General features: G+C 35.7%; 1 protein-coding gene across 8 annotated transcripts in view; it reads left to right on the top strand.

Moving 5' to 3' along the window:
- Nucleotides 1-2,408: 2,408 nt before the first annotated feature.
- GABPB1 (GA binding protein transcription factor, beta subunit 1) overlaps nt 2,409-22,225 on the top strand; it is a 32,210-nt gene continuing 12,393 nt past the window's right edge. For 2 of the 8 annotated variants that reach the window (XM_015558934.1, XM_015558939.1), the window contains exons 1-6: nt 2,409-2,536; nt 6,166-6,333; nt 8,469-8,663; nt 9,986-10,133; nt 10,466-10,579; nt 20,533-20,718. In XM_015558934.1, coding sequence (XP_015414420.1) covers nt 2,429-2,536; nt 6,166-6,333; nt 8,469-8,663; nt 9,986-10,133; nt 10,466-10,579; nt 20,533-20,718 — 919 coding nt within the window. In that variant the 5' untranslated portion in view covers nt 2,409-2,428. Of the gene's footprint in view, nt 2,537-4,339; nt 4,613-4,923; nt 5,008-6,165; nt 6,334-8,198; nt 8,366-8,468; nt 8,664-9,985; nt 10,134-10,465; nt 10,580-20,532; nt 20,719-22,225 lie in introns of those variants that run through there. The other 6 variants (XM_015558937.1, XM_015558935.1, XM_006756012.2 and 3 more) reach the window with 6 other exon arrangements.

The raw sequence follows: 22,225 nt of genomic DNA on the forward strand, positions 1-22,225 counted from the left end.
CCATTTTATAACATTATGTTATATTTATGCTTCAAATAGTTTCCTTATGATAGATTATATGAGTGACATTACTAGTACTAGGTCAAAGAACATGAACATCTTAAAGGATTTTGGTTCATAAATATTGCTAAATTGCCTGATGAAGAACTTTAGAAGAATTTTATTGAAGTGATGTTTTATTCTAAAAATTTTAATGAGACAATTGAGGTTAAGTATATTAGAGGATTACATTTTCTAAGTGTTTTTACTCATATTCATTTTTAAGAGTGCTAGTAGCAATTTACATGGATCTAGTTAGTATTTTACAGTTTTACAGTGTTTTCATGTCCAGTAGATGCTATAAACTCACAAAAGCTCTATGAGCTATGAATTACAGAAATTCAAAGCAAAATAGACTTTACGCTTTAAAAATTTAATTTTGTGTAATTCCTTTTACCACTAGATGGCCTTCTTAGCATGTACTTTGAGCAAATGTAGATTTCATTTTTAGACTTTTGTTTTTGTTTTAGAGAGAAACATTGATTGGCTATTCCACTTATTTATATATTCATTGGTTGATTCTTGCATGTGCCCTGACTGGGGATGGAACCGGCAACCTCCTGGTGCAAGGATGACACCCAACCAAATGAGCCAGGGCTTGTATATTTTTTAGAAATTGATTTTTTAATCTTACTAGATCTATGGCTGCCTTTTTTTAAAAAAATGTGGCTGCCTTTTTATAATAAATATTTTATATTGCCCCTTTGCTAACTGGAAATGGAAATCATAGTTAATATTACCTATCTGCATAATTAAAGAATCATTATAATACTCTAATTTTAATATACAGGAGAAATAGAAGGAAAGCAACTTATAATAAAATGTGTATTTCAGTATGTAAATATTCAAGTGCACCACACTAGATGGCACAAGAGGTAGTCAAATGGTTGCCACCTACACATAGAATCATTGTGAATGTGACAGCTGTGAAAGCATAATTGATACAGTGTCATTTATAGTGGTGATTCACATACCCAAGTGGCATTGAGATTGGTGACATGATTTTCCAAAATGGTGAACAACTCTTAGTAAAGTCCTGAACAAACAAATCGATTTATAGTATGGTTGCATTTTGGAAAATTTGGGATACATTAATAACTGTGGAAAATACATTTTTTTATATACTGAATTCTAGCCTTAGATATATGTATTCAGTAGAATGTTTGAAATTCATCCAGGACCTGTGGCAATTGTCCATAGTGGATTGTTCCCTGTATTGCTGCTCCTCTAGTATCCCTGGCACTTGACCATTAAATACTAGTAGAGCTTTCATCCCATTCCTCCGACCTTCAATCCCCAGAATGCCTCCATATATAGTGTCCTCTAGGGGTCATTGTTGCTACCATTGAGAACCACTGATTTAAAAGCTTTTAGCTATATTAATCTGCTACACAGTTGTATTGCTCATGGAACCATAGTAACTTAAGTATCTTAGGTTCTTAACTATGATGTTTTGAATAATTAAGATAATTGAAGAATTATGGGAGAAGTTGATTTGTTCAAATGCATCACTGTTTTGAATTCTTGTAAGATCAATAAGTTTGCTATTTTAAGTTCTCAATATCCTGCATTTTCGTTATTTCCCCCCCCATTCTTCCTGTTTAGTAAGTCAGTAGTATATAATTTTCCTTAATGTCAGCATTTCCTTATTTAACAGCCACACAATATAATTTGTCCCTTAAAAATCCACTTTTTAAATTAGGAAGATAATATAGTAACATTGAAGAAGCTTTGTGAACTGGAGGCAAATTTTCTATAATCACACAACTTTAAAAAAATAATTTTCAGCATTTTGTTCTCTTTGTGCATATTTTGCCATTCAAAAATTCATTTTGTATTTTATCTTTTCACTTAATATGACATAACTTTTTAATGTTATTTTATAACTTCAAAACTATTATTTTATTTATTTTTAATATATTTTATTGATTTTTTACAGAGAAGAAGGGAGAGGGATAGAAACATCAATGAGAGAGAAACATCGATCAGCTGCCTCTTGCACACCCCCTACTGGGATGTGCCCGCAACCAAGGTACATGCCCTTGACCGGAATCGAACCTGGGACCCTTGAGTCCGCAGGCCGACGCTCTATCCACTAAGCCAAACCGGTTAGGGCCAAAACTATTATTTTAAATTACTGCATATTATTCTACTAGATTTCACAATTTAACCATTTTCCAACCTTTAGATTGTTCACATTATAAAAATGATTATATGTAGGTAAATATATGTATATATTTACTTATATAATCTTTATTGATAGATCTGTTTCAATATATTTTTATTTATTCTTCTGAGTAGATCTCAAAAGTGGGGTCATTTATTGGTTCAGTAGTCTGGGACATTTTTGTAACTTTGGAGATTTTATATTCATCTATGTTTTGTTTAGATGTCCCTGGTAGATTTGGGAAAGAAGCTTTTAGAAGCGGCACGAGCAGGTCAAGATGATGAAGTTCGTATTTTGATGGCAAATGGAGCTCCTTTTACTACAGACTGGGTAAAGAATGATTCTAATGTGGTATTTTTCTTCTCATTTTTGAATTTTTTTCAGATAAAAATTAGTCAGTATTGTGTTTATAAGTGGTAAAAATTTTGCAAATTTGCTTGCAACTTTAGAATTATAGCTATCTTTTAAAGGGAATGGCTTGTATCATTTTTTTGATATTTGATAACCCTACCAAGTATTCTGCTCACAAAAGGGTTCTTCTTTTAGACTATGGAGTTTAATAAGATAGGATGAATATAAAATATAACTGGTTGTGATTTAATTTATAGGTCTTATAAATAGCACAGGTACAATTTCTAATTCAGAAAATAACAGGTAAAGATTGGGGTTAATGTTATAATGATTTCTAAAAAGGAAAAAAAAATGTTTGCATTTTAATTAATACTTGTAAAACTATTGCAAACATGACCAAAGAGGAAGAGTGGAATGGGAAGCTCTTAGTAACTATAGAAGGCAATTGTGAGGAAGACAAAAACCATAATTCTATTTAATTCTGGGGTGCAACCAAAAGGGTTGCTTTTGGGAGTTTGAGGCGTTAGGAATCTAGATTAACCCTTCCACTGGTAACAACTAAAAATCCCAGATTTTTAATTTGGTTGTTTTTGGCTTGCTTGTCCTGTGTTCTTTTTTATTTTTCATTAAAAACAAAACAAAACAATTTTTAACATGGAAAATTTCAAACATATATCAACCCCTTCATAGCCTTTACTCAACCTCAAAAATTATCAAATCATGATGAATTTTGTTTCCTCTATAACCCCATCTACTTTTTTTGTTATGTATTATTTTAAAGAAAATTCCAGGAACCATCTCACCCATTCATATTTTAACATCTGTCTTTAAAGATAAAGATATTTTGATTAAGTATTTCAAAAAATCTTAAGTGCACTCATGAGTTAGAGAGAAAATAGAAATTATCAACCTGAAGAACTAAGTGAAAGGCAGGACCCAGAGAAATTTTACCCAAGAACATTTGCTGAACTAAGTAAATTTGCCTGTTGGTTTTCCCACCTCACTGGCATAGATTACTGAAGGCAAAGATCTGAGACTGCTCACAGAGAGAAGTCTCCTAAGAAAGTCTCTCCCCAAAACTCTGGAACCCCAAAGAGATGCACCTTCAATACAAGGAAAAGTCAGAAGTACCATTTCCTCCTCCTACCTGCTTCTGCCCCTGGCCCTGTTATTAGGGTACTACAAAGTAAAGGAATTGACTTGAACCGAGACATCAAATGGAGAGAGGAAAAGATTTGGAGTCACAAGCCATTCCTTGCACACATTTATGTCCTGTACATTCTATAAAACCATAAACTGAAAAATGAATGTAAAGTGATCTTTAGACTAGATCCTAGGTTCCTGGGAGAAACAAATGAATATCTTTTCTGAGGGAACCTACCCTCATTGTAGGCTTTATATCCACAAATGAAACTCTAAGAAAAATGAACAGTCAAAAATAACAGACAAAAAACAAAACAAAACAAAAAAATAACAGACAAGGAAACAAGATATTTTGAACAATAACCTACTGAAACAACTGACAACAGGAGACTTATAAGAACTTCAGATAATTTTTAGTATAAGCAAATTGAGAATAGCTGAAAGAAAATTAGTAAACGGAAATATATGAAAAAAATCATCTAGAATGCAATGCAGAAATTGTTATAAAATGTGAAAAGCTGTCAGGAATCATGAAGGCTAGTGTGAGAAAGTCTAAGATATATGTAGTCATAAACCCACTAGGAGAGTGAGAATAGGGATGAAGTAATTTTAAAACATGATATCTGAGATTTTTTCCAGGACTGATAAAAGATGGCAGCTCACAGATTGAAGTGGCTCATCAAATCTCCAGCAGGATCAATAAAAAAATCCACATGTAGACACATCATAGTGATACCACAGTACATCAGATCTTAAGAAGGATTGGTGTCCATAAAATATGGGATTACCAGGGCAGTAGTAAAAAGACAAGACAAAGAAGTATGGGCAGATGATTTGCTATGCTACTATACTAAAGAGAAAGTTTGAATGACCGTTAAACATGAAGAGATGCTCAGCTACATTACTAATTGGGTAAATGCAAAGTAAAATCATGAAATATCATTGTATATCAACCAGCTTAGCCAGAAAAAAAGTCTAGCAGTACCAAGCAGTGGTGAGGAGATGTGTGGAGCAGTTTGGCAGTACCTAGTAAATTCAAACATGTGCATACTTGTGATGTTGAACTTCTGAAAACATTCCCAAGAGAAACTCTTGTTTATGAACTTGAGACATATATAAGGCTATTTTTAGCAGCAGCATACTTCTTAGTAACAAAACTGGAAACCCAAATGTTCATCAGTAGATTAGTTAGATTAATTGTGGCTTATCCATTCAGTAGACTATTACAGAGCAGAGAAAATTAGTGAACTACACTTAAATTCACCAGCATGGGTGAATCTTATAAACATACTGGTAAGCAAAAGAAGGTAAGTCACTGAGCTTACATGATTCTATTTAAACAAAGTTTAAAATAGGCAAAACCAAAGTATATTATTTAGAGATATATAAGTGATTTAAAAACAGAAACAAAATAAACAGATGTGATGGTGATCTGGCAGCGACATCTGTCACCCTATTGATGGCCAGGGGTTGATTCAGCTGATCTAGCTGGCAAGGCAGGTATCCCCCTCCTCCCTCACCGATCCATGTGCCTCCCTCCTGAAGCTGCATGCTAGGTCTAGGTCGAAGAGGACGACCTTCCCTCCAGAGGAGAGAACTGGTATTGGGTTAAGGGTATACGAGTAGTTGCGCTCCCCTGCTAGAATCTCCAAACAAGCTTTCACTCACATTTTAGCACTGCCGTGTATATTGTGAATGTGGTGTTAATGTGTTGGCTTGCCTAGACCACATGAAATTAATATAATGGTTCTGTTCTGGTTCTGTCCTGACTGACATTTGACAGCACATCTCAGATCATATTTTTTTTTAGAGAGGAAGGGAGAGGGAAAGGGATAGCAAGTTAGAAACATCTATGAGAGAGAAACATCGATTCAGCTGCCTCCTGCACACCCCCCACTGGGGATGTGCCCACAACCCAGGTACATGCCCTTAATTGGAATCGAACCTGGGACCCTTGAGTCCGAAGGCCGATGCTCTATCCGCTGAGCCAAACCAGCTAGGGCCATATTTTTTTTCTTAAAAAATGACTATATGAGCTCCTTTAAAAATATCACTGAGGTGCTTTAATTAATTTATTTTTTTAAGTCCTATATAAAGCAGTTTAATATAAAAACAAACTATTACATTTATTTGACAGGAATTTCATAGATGAAAGGAAGTTTTGTATGGTTGATATGAGGAAAAGATTCCAATATTCTGAAAAATTTCTCAAACCCTAAGTATCTCTAATTCCTGATGAAATTAATTTTTGTCTAGGTTATTTTATCTGAAATATTGACGTTTTCTTTTCACTGAGGAAATTCCTGAAGGCCTCTATGAAAAAATGTCATGAGCATAAATTCTTTCTTTTGAATTATGTAAACAGATAATATACTTTTGCTATGTAAACAAAATATAAAATAGAAGGTAGTAAAGAAGTGTACTAAAATGACTATAAATGTGGATTTTTTTTTCTTGTGGTATAGCTGGGAACTTCTCCACTACACCTGGCAGCACAGTACGGGCATTATTCCACCACAGAAGTACTACTTCGAGCTGGTGTAAGTAGGGATGCCAGAACCAAAGTGGACCGAACGCCCTTACATATGGCAGCTTCTGAGGGCCATGCCAGCATAGTAGAGGTTTTGCTTCAGGTATGTGTTCTTTCTCTTTGTACTTTACTTTAAAAAGTAAACCCTTAAAGGACTTACGGTTTTACAAGAGGAAGAAGAAAACTAGTTTTATTGAATATCTATCCTTCCTCCCATGTTATCTCATTTTGTGTGTGTAAGATCAAATGTAAATTATCTTAAAGTTTTCCTTTGTGAGAGGATAAAACACTTTTTCTAGGTATGTTCTTAGTTAAATCCTACAATTGATTTCTAACACCTTGATCTCTGCCATGGTGAGAGGCTATAGTTTTGTCTTAACACAGTTAAAATGCTCATGGAAAAGGAATATTAGGCTTGGATAATTAACAAATAAACAGATAATGCAAATGGGGATTTTTCTTTAATCATTTAAATGCCAAAAAGAAAATTCTGAAATAGAATGATAGATTTGGGTATTCTTAATCCTTTTTATTCTGGCCTCCAGACCAGCAATTTTCAACTGATGTGCTACAAGAATTTTTAAAACATGCAATATCGAACAATAATAGATACAGAGGGAGAGCTGCCGCAAACAGAGTGTCAAACTGCATGGGGAAGGCCGGGGAGGGTTCGGGGGCGGGAGGTAGGGGGGTAAGAGATCAACCTAAGGACTTGTATGTATGCATATAAGCCTAACCAATGGACATAAGACACTGGGGAATAGGGGAGGCTAGGGGACTGTCTAGGGCGGGGAAAAAAATAGACACATATATAATACCCTTTGTAATAAAAAATAAAATTTGAAAAAAAAAATGTCAAAAAAAACCAAACATGCAATATCTATTTAGTCAGGAGTTCTGACTTCCTTTCCCTTAGATTTCAAATAAAAAAATGACCAATGTTATTGGTCATGTCTCAAAATAAGGTTGCTCCTGATTGGTTAAATCTTGGTATCTGAAATCCTTATATGTAAGTACTAGAGGCCCAGTGCATGTATTTGTGCACCAGTGGGGTCCCTCAGCCTCGCCTGCACCCTCTCACAATCTGGGACCCCCTGGGGGATGTAATAGTGTGCAAAGCAGCAGGCGGCCAGGGGGGAGCCTGAGCCCAGGCCAGGCGCCACGCTGCCCCCACTCAATCCAGCCCTGCTGTGCCTGCTGCCGCTGCTGCTCCGTAGCACTGCTGTGAGGCTGCCGTGGAGGCTGCCACAGCTGCGCTTGCCAGCCGTGAGCCCGGCGTCTGGCGTCCTTTGGTTGCTTAGGCTTTTATATATAGAGAGATAGGCACCTAATTTTTAAAAAAGTCACTTTGGAGCAAAAAGGGTAGGTAATTACTATTATTTATTAATTTTTTTTGTAAATCAATCAAAATTATACCTATTTTATGTCAGATCAGCAAAAGATACATTTTTTGGTGTGTTGTGTAACTTTAGTATTTTATGTGTGCTGTGAAATGAATAAGGTTAAAAATCTCTGCTCTAGATCTGCCTGTCCGAAAGAAATACAATGTAAGCTACAAATGCAGATCGTATGTAATTCTAGATTTTCTATTTTATAAAAGTAAAAAGCAATTTAAATATATTTTATTTTAGTTAATATATACAAAATATTATTTCTACATGAAATCAATATAAACATTATTATATTGCTTATTTTACATCCTTATTTTGCTATTAAGTCTTTGAATCCAGTGTGTATTTACACATATAGAACTTCTCTATTCGGACTAGCTGTATTTCAAGTGCTTAGCCACTTGTGTCTTGTGGCTACCATAATGAACAGAGTACCTCTAGGTGGTTCCCTTTAAATTCTTTATATTGCATTGGCTTTGAAAGCAAAGGATATTTTTGTATAAACAAAGAACTAGAGTTAAAAATAGGGTTTGGGAGGAATGCTCATAGTTTTCCTTCACTTCTTATTCTGTTCTAGCCCTTCATGCTCACAGCTGGGTGACTGAAAAAATCAGTGCTGCTCTCCTAAGAAATTAGAAGGAAAGCAATTAGGAAAGTCATCATGATAGAAAATCGATTAAGTGACAGATGTGTGGTGATCCTGGAGCATATAGATTATTCAACACACAAAAAATGGTAGATCATGTTAGTAGCAAATTCTTCTAAAGTATAATGTCTAGAATTTTCATTTCAGCAATTTTTAATATTGCATATTTTAGAAATCTCTTGTTTTGAAATATTTTTGTAGCATGGTGCTGATGTCAATGCAAAGGACATGTTAAAGATGACAGCTCTACATTGGGCCACAGAACACAACCATCAAGATGTGGTGGAGCTTTTAATCAAATATGGTGCTGATGTACACACGCAGAGTAAATTTTGTAAAACTGCATTTGATATTTCAGTAGACAATGGGAATGAAGATTTAGCAGAGATATTACAGGTAACTTTTTCTTTTAATTTAAGAAAATAAACAAAAGGTCTCTGTTTTATGGATGATTTGAACTATTCAGTTTGTAGCATTTCATTTTGGACTTCGTTATTTTGGACAGGCCTTTTCCTCTTTTGCTTTTTGTTCATTACTCTTCATTTTCCTGATTGTAAGACTGTAGTTTTTGCATGTAACATTAGAAGATTAGATAAGGTGTTACTTTCTTTGTTAAATTCCTGAATTCTCCTTCTAGTCATTTTATTCTATTCTTTTTGTTGCATACCACATGGTTTTGGCGACCATATGGTATTTCAAAGTCTGTTATATTTCACTAAAAATAAATTTGTTTGCAGCCATAATAATGTCCCCTGAGTGAGTGATACAGTCTTTATTATTCTGAGTGGTTTCTTTTATTTCTCACCATCCTCAAGAAAAATCTGTTTGTGAGCATGGTTATTTATGGCTTTTGGTCAAGTTTTTCTAATAACCAACATTTCTATTCTTCAGCTAAACAACATTGATGTAAATTATCTTCTTTACTTACGGCCTCTTCTTGCATGCCTTCTTGTTATCCTTCCCAATAAAAGTCTTCTCTAAGACCATCTGACTCTATTGAACTTCAGTTAGTTACTTAACCCCTTCCCCGGCAGAAACGTGTATACTCGTTTTCATAAAATGTTCTTTTTCAGTCGTCGACGAGTATACTAAGAAAATATGGTAAAAAAATATGGTTTATAGGAAGACGAGTTACAAACTGTTTTCATAACCAGCATCAAAAATACTATATAGAACCAAAATAAAAAAATTAGTCTGAAAAAGAAACGTTTTTAACAAAAAAATCGTTGGGGAAGGGGTTAAAGGATATGTTCAGACAAATGGACTTTGCCAGGCCTCTTCCAACTTTTGTACTCCTAGGAGTGCAGTTTGGGTATTAGGTTGAAGATGTAGAACAGTTGGAAAGGACATGCTTTATATATGTAGTGTTATAGATTGCTGAATATAGTGGAGGAAATAATTTGATTTAAATAATTTAATTTCTGAAGTCACAATGCAGCAGCATATCTTTCAGCTGTGTTCTATAAAAGCCTTTCAGATATCCATTTCTCCTGTCATTGGATTTTGCTGCTTTAGCTAATGGGAACTTAGGATATAAATGAATACTTTTGGTTTGCCACTATATTCTTAGTAGACCATAAAAAAGATACCCATTTATGTTATATGATTCTTCTTAAATTACAGAATGTTCCTTTATATTTGTGTTTGTAGTACATTGAGAGCCTGTGCTATATGTTCTGATTATAATTCTGAAAATATTGTGGTGATTTGTCCCCCAGATTGCTATGCAGAATCAAATCAACACAAACCCAGAGAGTCCGGACACTGTGACGATACATGCTGCAACACCACAGTTTATCATTGGACCTGGAGGGGTGGTGAACCTAACAGGTCTGGTATCTTCAGAAAATTCATCCAAGGCAAAAGGTATTGAGATGCATATAGGATAGCTATTGGGATTTTAAGCCTTAGTAGGTATCCATCCTTTTAAGAAAGGACAGTTGGAGAATGAGGGTAAGAAAAACCTTGGTTTTCTTTGGTATAATTAAAAAAACACCCACATTTTTATGAGAAAATAATTTAAAGAAAGGTGATATTGCAAAACATACTGCAGTATTATCTTTCAAAAACTAATGCTATCCAAGCTTGTTTTTCACAAAAGTAACATCCAGGTTTCATTTAAGAGTCGAATAAAGTAAAACAGAATATCAGATTAAAGCTCCTTAAAAATTCAAATCTATTTTCTCTTTTTTTCACAGATGAAACAGGTGTGTCTGCTGTTCAGTTTGGAAACTCCTCTACATCAGTATTAGCTACATTAGCTGCCTTAGCTGAAGCTTCTGCTCCCTTGTCCAATTCTTCAGAAACTCCAGGTTAGCAAAACAAGTCACATATGTACATTAAAAGTTGGAGATTCAAATAGTCACAAAGGCCAGGAATCTATATTAATAAAGAGCTAATATGCTAATGAGTGGGACACCGTAATGGGTAATGAACGACCAGGTCCTTAGCATATTAGCTAGGGCATTGCTCTGGAGACAGGCGGAAGCGGGGAGGCACCTGGAGGAGGTGGGACCATCCTGTGCCTGGGAGGGCAGGGGTGAGAGCCCATAGCACCCCCTCATCAGTCCTTCACCACCCACTGCTCTCACTCAGAGTGCCCCGTGGCTCACCTGCCAGGGGAAGGAGCACAGCACAGCAGGCGGGAGGCTTCCATGCTCTCCTCTGGCGCCATGACAGGGCGGAGCCACCATGTTGCTCCAGAGACAGGGCGGAAGTGGGGAGGCGTCCAGAGAAGGTGGGACCAGCCCGAGGTGACTGGAGGGACTGAGGTTGGGGCTTGAAACGGCCAGAGAAGGCCAGAGGGTTTGGGGACTGGGCCAGGCGCCCTGGAGCTCTGCATGGACAAGTTCGGGTGTTAAGCCAGGGCTGCAGGTGGGTGGGCAGCACCGCGAGATATCGTGCGCTGGGCTCCTAGTGTCATATAAAAGGCTAAATTAGGCAGGGTTGAGATTATGGCCTTCTGAAGAGAGTGGGGCAGGGCAGGGAGCTCAGCTTCTTAGCTACAGCTATTTCTAGTTATAGGCTCAGTGTTGCCAGATCCTACTCTTTCATGGGGAGCTGAAAATCTGGATTTTAAAAGAATGTTAAATGTTGCCAATTAATTAAATTTTAAAAACGTGTGGTTCACAGAAAACATTTCTGTCTACCCAATTTGGCCTTTGTTTTACTAGTCTGTGACTTTGTATAAATAAAGTATATATGTATACATATATATTTTTGTTAGTTCTATTAAAATGACTGACCGCCCTAGCTGGTTTGGCTCAGTGAATAGAGCATCAACCTGTGGACTGAAGGGTCCTGGGTTTGATTCCCACCAAGGACATATGACCAAGCTGTGGGCTGATCCCTAGTAGGGGGTGTGCAGGAGGCAGCTGAGCAATGATTCTCTGTCATCACTGATGTTTCTATCTCTCTCTCTCCCTCTCCCTTCCTCTTTAAAATCAATAAAAATATATTAAAACAAATAAATAGTCCTGGCTGGTTTAGCTCAGTAAATAGAGCGTCGACCTGTGGACTGAAGAAGGATCCTGGGTTTGGTTCCGGTCAAGGGCACATGCCCAGGTTATGGGCTTGATCTTCAGTTGGGGGCGTGCAGCAGGCAGCCAATCAATGATTCGTTTCTATCTCTTTCTCCCCCTCCCTCTCCCTTCCTCTCTGAAATCAATAAAAATATATTTAAAAATAAATAAATAAAATGACTGACAGAATTAGGAAATAGCATTCTGACACCACTAAGGGATGATAATCAGCATTAATAGCTGGTTTCAGTAAAGTTTACCTTTATACTTAACTAAAATAGTTCTTTCTATAATTATTATGTAAGCAAAATATTTTTTTTTTAACTAGGGAATTAAAAGAACTCCACAAAATTCTTCTTACTGTAGTTTCAACATTTGGACTAATATTTATAAAATTATAAATAATTTTAATGATAGTGCTGGGGATTGAGCCTGCAACCTGGGCATGTGCCCTTGACCGGGATCGAACCCAGGACCCTTCAGTCCACTGAGCCAAACCAGCTAGGGTAACTATTTATTTATCATCTCATTTAATCTTCGCTAAAAAGCTTGAAGGTAGATATTACTGGATTTGATTCTTTAAAGTGTTATTGTTTGAAAGATGTGTTTTTTTCAGGGGGAAGAAAACGTACTTATCTCTTTCATTTCTGTCTTTCACACTCTTCTGCAAACTAGTGATAATAAACATTTATCCATTTAATGCTTGAGTCTAGGCCTTTTATATTTGAGAGTCTTTAGATATTTCTGAATCACATTTGGCTGTTAGCAATTATGTGCATCATCATATTGATATGCTCTTTTTATAACCTATGTCCAGATCTCTGCCACCTTGGTAATTACATAAGCATATAAAAGAAAATTAATTTCATTGGTGGTTTCTCTTTGGTTAAACTTGCATATTTTTGTTTTTATTTAAAGTATATTTCTGAAAATTAAATAACTTTTCTTTTTATTATTATTTTAAAAAATATTTTTATTGATAGTATTACAGATATCTCCCAATTTTCTCCCCTTTATCCTTCTCTTCCTAGCCCCTACACACCCTCTTAGGTCTAAATAATTCTTAAAAGTCAGTGGGAAGTTTTGACATTTAGATCTTTGGCTCCATGAATTGGTCATACCAACTTCTCTAACTTCTACCTTTGAAAATGTTATGTGTGGTCTAGACTGAGAGAATTAGTGATTTCACTGGACTTCTATTACATGTGACTTACAAACTTCTGTGAGCACAATAATTTTTCATTTCAATGCAGTATCATAGCAGAATCTTTTTGAAGATATTTTAAGAACTTGAGTTAAGTTCAGGTGAGTACATTGCCACCAGTGTAAATAAACTACTCAGCTAAGGTGCATAATGAAATACATTTGTATGTATTCAGGCAAATTATTTCTCTGCTTCTTGCCTCTCCAGTTTCTTTTAACATCACTTGTCAGATTCATCCTCATTTTAGAAATGTTTATATATATATATTTTCCAAGGACATCCTAAGATCTAGGAAATAAAGTAGTACTTCCATTTTACATATGATGAAGCTGAGGTTTGTGAAGGTTACATAATTTTGCCCAAAGTATCATGGCAATAAAGTGATGAAAAGAGGTTTGTGCTGAAGATCTGATTCCCAAGTTGTTTGTCTTTGACCACTGTAATATACTGTCTCCTCTATGCAGTTTCTTCTGGTGATCAGAGGACTGGTCTCTTTTAGAGTGTTTATAGATTGGTTTGTCATATTTATGCGATTATCATTTTGTCTTACATCTAACAAAAATACCACTGTTCTACTTTTACTTCTGAGATGTGTTTGTTGAAGCAGTCTGTTGAAATAAATGTTCTACTCCTCTTTTGTCCTTTTTAAATGACTGAAGACCATAATATAAGAACCACTAGTACATTAATTGGTACTGCTCATATTCTTTTCTTTTACCAGCTAAGTAGTACAATAAACACATCTTCTTGATACCAAATAGCTAGAATGTAGCAGCAGAGGGACTGCGTTTGAAATGGAGGCTGGCTGGCTGGCTGACATGGTCCTATATATACAGGGGAGGTACTTGTGATAGTCTAGGACAGTGATGGCGAACTTTTTGAGCTCGGCGTGTCAGCATTTTGAAAAACCCTAACTTAACTCTGGTGCTGTGTCACATATAGAATTTTTTTGATATTTACAACCATAGTAAAACAAAGACTTATATTTTTGATATTTATTTTATATATTTAAATGCCATTTAACAAAGAAAAATCAACCAAAAAAATGAGTTCACGTGTCACCTCTGACACGCGTGTCATATGTTCGCCATCACTGGTCTAGGTCTAGGATACACTCCACCTGGGAACTAGGCTTTAAATAGCACCTTCATGATTACATTAGGGCTGTCTTTCACAGACAAATCTTAATGTTAGTCCAATGGGTTAACGGATAGAATGCTTTCATTGTGAAAACAAATTATATCACTGTCTTTCCTTGATGATATAAGCAAATACAACTGCAGATTGTTAATGCTTGATGATTAGAATATCTAGTGGTTTTTTTTAATGTAATAATTTTCAGTTTTATTCTTTTCTCATAAACCTTTATTTTTGAAAGTATTTAACTTATTTGATTAAATTTGTAAGTCTCCATGGATAATTTTCATGATTCTTTATCTAAGAGAGGTATAGAAAATAATTTGATAAATCTCAATATACTGTGAAGAGTTTGTTGCTAATGTTCACTTTTAATAAATGACTGGTTTTGTTGTGAATTACATATTTCAGTTCCTGAGCCCATAGGCCTTTGCAAATGTGCATAGTTTTATTAAGTAATCATTAGTTCTATTTGGGTCCAGGCCATGCCAAGGAAGGATGATGAAACAATTTATATTAGCCATAAATTTGAGTTGGCATAATGAATTATGGAAAAATGATTAATATCTATTTGGTTCTTGCTATATGCTTGTTGCTATGCCAAGTGCTTTGCATGCATTTTCTCATTTTGTTATTACAATAGTCATCTGAATTAAGATACTATCATTGAACTTTGACCAAGGTTTGATTTTCGGCTTTGACGTTTCAGAAATATTTTATTCGTATATCCTGAGTTGATATAAGGGACTGAATCACATGTAGCAAAGTCATGCGAAGGTGATGCCCAAATCAGAATGCTGTTACTTATTTTTAAGGAAGGATATAATTGTCTTTTGATATATGAAATTAACTTACTCATTTTGGAAGTCAGTGAAAAAATTTATAGCATTTAAAAGCATACATACACATTTTTAAAAGTTTTTTTAAAAATCCACACATTAAAAAATGATGTTTTCATTGATTTTTAGAGATTGAGGAAGGGAGAAGGAAGAAAGATAGAAACATCGATGGGAGTGAGACATTGATTGGCTTCCTTCTACATGCCCCCAACTGGGGGTCAAGGCCAAAACCCAGGCATGTGCCCTGATTGGGAATGGAACCAGGGACCTCTTGGTTCATGGCTCGACACTCAACCACTGAGTCCCACCAGCTGGACTCTATTTTTTTTTTTAATTGATTTTTTTAGAGAGAGAGTAAGAGAAAAACATAAGTGTGAGAGTGAAAACATCGATTGGTTGCCTCTTGCAAGAACTGACCAGGGACTGAACCCGCAACCTAGTTATGTGCCCTGACCGGGAATCAAACCACAACCTTTCGGCACCCAGGATGGTGCTCCAACCAGCTGAGCTACACCGACCAGGGCTACACACACACAATTTTTAAAAACCTTGTTTAAACCATCCTTCAGAATTTGGGAGTGGAGTAATTCAGGAGAAATATCAGGCAACTCAACATTAATATAATTGTCATTTTTTTTTTTACATTATTAAAACAAACCAGTGGAACTTCTGCTTGGAAATAGTTGGGAATTAATTTTTAATTTATGTACCCAATGATTAGAAGGCTGTATTTCTTTAAATATTCTCTAATTCAAGTTTTTCACTAATTTGAATTCCTTTCAATTAATTTTAACTAATATGATAATGGCAACAAGAGCAGGGTTCTTAAATTTTGTGTTAATCAGAATTGTCTTAATACATTTGCCCCAGTTCCACTTCAGTAGATTCTGATTGAATAGCTTTGGGGTGAGGGCCTTGACATCTGTATTTTTAACATGCTCCCAAAGGTGATTCTGAAGGCACACCAAAGTTTAAGAATTTGACCCCAAATTTTTCATTTCTATATGTAATTTAACATTTATTTAATTATTTATTAGGAGGATAGATGAATCTCTAACAAGGAAAAGATGTGGTTGAGAGGACTGGCTTTCTTAATAGCTTTAATAGTTAAATATATCTAGATGCTTGCTACTTAATGTTTTCAGGAGTTAAGGAACAGACTTTAGGTAATTAGGATATAATTAAAACAGAAAGGTGGCACTGATGATCAAGACCAGATTTCTCATGTTGAGATGAGAAAAATGTCATCTTGAGCACTTTAAAAATAAAATAATTTTTCACTGTCAGCAATCTATAGCCCCACGAGGATTTACTTATCTTTAAATTTTCCCTTCTTTATGTATGCTGTTATCTAACACATTGATTTCTGTTCACAAAGATTAGAAACATTTTTTAGATTACGGGAATTCTCATGAAACTGTATATCTTAACAGATGCTGATCAGTGAGCATTAATAACATTGTGGTTTAAAGAAAATTAATATTACCTCTGTTTATTAAAAAGATGGTACTAGGGGGTGGGGGGACAATGGGGGGACCAGGACACATATGTAATACCTTAATCAATAAAGAAAAAAAATAAAAACATGGTGCTAAATGTAGTTACTTACTTAAACTAAGGGAATGCTTATCTTTTAGTTACCTCTAAGTTAAGTAGCTATCTACTATATTTGCTGGAAGCTTCCATTGCTCAACTTGATAATTTTATGAATTATACTTTTATTTTTACTAATATTTCATCTTCCAATATCATATTAGTAATCTAATTTGCAATCTAGTTTTGGCTCCTTTTTTCTCTTTAGTATTTTGATTATTTTGCTTTATTTGATTTGTTATGGTAGGTACCTAGCTAGTTAAGAGGTTTAGCATCCTATATAATAAAATGCTAATAAGCAAATCAACAAAATGGCAGAACATCTGGTCACTGACCATCAGGGGGCAGATGCTCAATGCAGGAGCTGCCCCCTGGTGGTTAGTGCATAACCACAGGGGGAGCACCACTCAGCCAGAAGCCCTGAGCTTGGCTCACGGCTGGTGAGCACAGTGTTGGTGACGGGAGCCTCTCCCACCTCTGTGACAGTGCTAGGATATTTGGAAGCGCTAAGGATGTAGGATGTCTGACTGACAGCTGAGGCCCGCTCCCCCAAGGCAGTGGGCCTCAGCCGTCAGTCAGACATCCCCCGAGAGCTCCAGGACTGCGACAGGGCACAGGCTGGGCTGAGGGACAACCCCTCCCACCTGCACAAATTTCGTGCATCAGGCCTCTAGTCTGAATATAATGTATAAGTTCTATGTGTTTAGGCACAATTAAACATTTCTTTTGACTGTCAAGATTTGCAGAGGTTCTGTTAAAGTATACATTGTTTTATCCCCCTTATGCTCTCATTTCACTAATTTTGGAAAAAACAAGTATATTCCTGAAACATATATATTTGAGGTGTTCTCATAGTGTACTTTCCTGTGCATAAAACTAAAGGGATTAACTTGTGACGGCTGATTTCTTTATCTTTGGCCAGCCCATTTTTTAAGGCACCTGAGCATGTATTCTATGCTAAGTTCGTAGGGTTTCTTGGGAGCCCATTGTCTTCTTGTGTAATTGGTTTCCTTATTTTTTCTTAAATTCCTTACCATAGCACATCTTAAAAAAGAAAGCTTTTAGATGAAAGGCAAGAACTCTTATTATTTTAATGACAGTCATTGTAGATAGTGCAAAGATGAAAGTTCTGGAGTTGTGCCTTGATTGTTTGTGATCTCAGAAATTTCTCACAGATGATGATGCTTGGAAATAGTCACTACTTGTAGTTAGCATTCAACCTGAGTGAACATTTCTTTTTCATATGGATATTTTCTTAAAAAATCAAAGCAATAGTCTATGTGTTTGAAAACCTGAGTAGTTGTTCTATTGAATATATTACTATTTTATATCCTACATTTCATTTTATAATTATCTTCCTGAAATTTTCTTAAGTGCTTGATGATAAAGCCTAATTATAGTTTAAGGCAAACAAAAAATGAGAGAACTCAAAAGCACAAAGGTTCTTTGCATTTTGAGTATTATCTTCTGCAGTTTGTATTGTAACCCTCGATTATAAAATAAAGCACTAACAGAATTGTAGCCAGGCCTGGTGCCATGTGTGTATGCTTGGAAAGTAGGGTCCCAGTACTACCCTGCCTTAAAAAAAAAGTAGTGTACTAGTACATATGTAGGGCCTCTTCTTCAGTAAATCCTGTGGTCATTGATATCCATGATGTTCTGCTGGGAACTGAGCATGTTTCTGAGCATCTGTGTATCTGAATAGTAGCACTTGAGGAAAGATTTTTTTTTTTTAAATTATACTTTTGGTAAAAAGTTGCCTCAGATAACTCATTAAAAACCCCCATATAGTTTAGAAATCGTTCTTATGTCACTTCTTTTTTCAGAAATAGTTATATTAAACATTTTTTATGTTGACAGTTTTCAAACCCATAAAAAAATTGGAGGATGAACTTTATACCTTTCACCTATATTCATAGCTATTAACATCTTGCCACATCTGCATGCTCATCCCCACCACCAAAGTTTAAGAATTTGACGCAAATTATTTTATTTTGCCAAATTATCTGAAAGTAGGCTGCAGACCTCATGACACTTCATTCTTTAATATTTCAGCATGTATTTCTCAAGAATAAGGGCAGCCTTTTACTACTCACATCTCCATTATATTTCCTAAAAGCATCAGTACTAATTTAGTGACATTACTGACATATGGTCCATAGTTCAAGTTTCCTCAGTTATCCCCAAGATGTCCTTTAAACTCTGTTTTTCATTCAGGTTCCAATTAAAGTTCACACATTGTATTTGGTTATTGTTTCTCTTTAGTCTCCCCCAATCTAGAACAATCCTACTGTCTTTGTTGTTTTTTATGACATTGAAATGTTTGTAGTCTAAGCCAGTTGTCTGCAGGATCACCCACATTCTGGATTCATTTAATTCTTAATAATTAGATTCAAGCCAAACATTTCTGGGAAGAACACAGTGATATTTTGTAATCTCGCATTGCATCACATCAGGAGGCACATCATGTCAGGCTGTCCTGATAATGACCGCCTGGTGAGAGTGGCTACGGCTAGGTCTTTGTAGTTCCCCCTTTCAAACAAATGCTAGTCTTTGGTGTGATACCCTGGGAACATTTAAATATCTTGTTTCCTCAAAACATTTCACCAATGGTTTTAGCATCCTTTAGGATGTGTAAGGATAATTTTTTTTTGGTTACATTGATAATATTTCTTACTTTATTAAGTAAGTGTTATTCTATCAAGATGACACTTTCCTCATACTCCCTTTCTCTCCTTTTTCATTGGGTATTATCATAGATATATGGATTTTAAAAGATTCAGTGTGTTATAATTCATGGCTCATTCCTATTGATTCTGGTTTATTGAAGTATGACATATACAGAAAAGTGCATAGATCATAGCATGCCATATAATGAATTACTGGTATTACAAAGTGATCAATCCTGTATGTATACTCATTGTTCACTTCATATATGGGAAGTACATCATATATATTTTGTGTCTGATTTACATCACTGAGCATATTTTTTTTGTAAGATTTATCCATGTTTTGCATTTAGTCACTTAAATTGCTGTGTAGTATCCAATGTATGAATCTACCATAGTTTATTTATTCATTCTACTTTAGATGGCTATCTAGTTTGTTTTAAGTTTTTTAACTATTTTAAGCAAAGCTACAATGAATGCTCCTGTGTTTGTCTTTTGTGATCAGTAGTTGGTTATAGCATTGCCTGTAGGAGAAGATTTTGGCAGTATTAACTTGTGATTTCTTTACCCAGACAAATCCAGGAATACTATTTTCAGATGCTAGAATACTCTCTGAACCTCTCTTAAAATATTAAGGGGCATAGTTTTGAATTTTACTAATATAAATGTTAATATGTCATATATTAATATATTGTTGTAACAAGTATATTACTATAACATAATATGTTATGCTTAATTTGGTACATATTAGTTAAATATAATATAATATATTCATATGATACCAGATCTGCATGCCACTTATTATAAAGGCAACCCCTGTACCCATAATTCAAAAAGGGTATACTGTTTAGTCTGTCTACTTGGAAAATACAAATTTTCATGTTTCATTGGATTTTGAAATGTTTATCAACTCCTATGTAAATGTAAATGGAGTATAACCACATATAAAATCATCTTTTGGATTATGGAATTTTATTAAGCAGGTATACCCTTTGTTATATCTGTGACTTTAGGAGACCTTACAAATTTTGTACCTCATATAACTAAATGAAGATGAATTGTTTATTTAAACACACACATGCATGAATAGTTGGAACTCACTTATTGTAAATTGTGGGGCTTGTAGTCATAATGTTTACATAAATATGTATAGCACTGCTGTAGACTAAAGTTTAAAACGATGTACAAGCTTTTCTGTGTAAGGAAGAAGCAGGGAAGGCAAAGGTACTAAAGCAAAAAGAAACTTCTGTTTTTATCTTTATATATGTTCACTGATTTTCACATTTATATTTTTTCCCCCAGTAGTGGCTACGGAAGAAGTAGTTACTGCAGAATCAGTGGATGGTGCAATTCAGCAAGTAGTTAGTTCAGGGGGTCAGCAAGTCATCACAATAGTAACAGATGGAATCCAGCTTGGAAATTTGCACTCCATTCCAACCAGTGGAATAGGCCAGCCCATCATTGTGACTATGCCAGATGGACAGCAAGGTGAGTAGTAGGCATTTCCATAAAGTTGCTGTTTGTTCTCAATTTGCCTTACGTTATGTTTTTGTAACCCTTTGCAACAGATTTAGTTGCCTCACTTTATTTGCTTAGGCTAATATTAAAGTTAGCTTGCTTTTTCTGAGTATATACCAGGTGGAAAGAAGAATTGGCCCCAAAGTATTCTGCATGGAAATGAGCTTAAATAAATAATTCAAAATCAGCCTTGGATGATAATTTCTAAGGCCATTTAATGCAATTCAGATATATTGTTAGCTTTTAAAAATACCATGTAAGAAAACCCTACTTAAAAGAAAGTTGGACTTAAGACTTGTAATAGCTATGTGATAGCAACTTTTAGCAGCTTTTTTGAGTTTTTCCATTTTTTTCCCCTCTCGGAAACCACAGAGAGCAATAAGATGGATGAAGTAGAAGCCCCAACTATGTTTTCAGTGAATCTGAAAGGTTGAGAAAACCACAGAATTCCTTATTTTAAGTGCTCCAAAAATATCTAAGAATATTATAGTCAGGGCAAGAGAACTCTCATGAAAACCTACAATGTTGCATCAAGAAAAGAAAAGGGTTGAACTCAGAAATCAGCAATAAATACACACTCCCAGCAAGACAGGGCCCAGACTGAATAGGAAGTGCAGTGCAGCAAAACTGGGCTAAGATAGATAGACTCGGACGTGAATAGTGGAGGAAGCAGAAAGAGAAGGTGCAGAAAGTTCCTAGCTTAGAAAGCATCACCCTGCACCCAGTCCCCGAAAAAAAATTTATGTGCACACACATACTTTTAGAAAATGAGTAGGATTGCAGAGACCATGCCTCTTCACAGCCAGTGAAGGAATTACAGAAGGGAAAGGCTGGAGGTAGAAGTTCTTGTAAACTGCATTTGGTTTAGCGGTAGAGGAGGTATGACACTTAGGAAAGAGTTTGTCACTGTAGCAGGACAGGAGCAGACCTTGACCTGTGAAGCCTGAGAGGCCTTTCTCCTGTTCTGCAGAAATCACCTGCTGATAGCTGGTCTAAGAGCTCATCAGGCCTAGGTGCTTTCGCAAAGCCTTAAAGAACGAATCCAATTATACAGAAAAGAAGAAAGCTTTCAGAGTATTTGTATTAAGCAGATACAACTTTGTTTCCCAAACCTAACATCTATACAGACAAATCTCACTGATGAACAAATGGAAAGAAACTCATAATTTCAGATTGGAAGACTCATTATCAAGAAGCTTTCAATTTCTCCTGACTTGATTTGTAAGTGTAGTGTGATATTTTAAAAAGACTCTATTAATTTGCTAGGGCTGTTATAACAAAACTAGGGGCCCGGTGCACGAAATTCGTGCACTGGGTGGGGGGGCGGGGGGAGTGTCCCTCAGCCCAGCCTGCCCCCTCTCACATACTGGGAGCCCTCAGGCGTTGACCCCCATCAATCTCCAATCGCAGGATCGGCCTAGGCAGGGGACCCTCATTTCCCCCGATCACTGGTTCTGCCCCCCGCCCAGGCCTGATA

Source organism: Myotis davidii, unplaced genomic scaffold (genome assembly GCF_000327345.1).
Source record: "Myotis davidii unplaced genomic scaffold, ASM32734v1 scaffold132, whole genome shotgun sequence".
NCBI lineage: Eukaryota > Metazoa > Chordata > Mammalia > Chiroptera > Vespertilionidae > Myotis > Myotis davidii.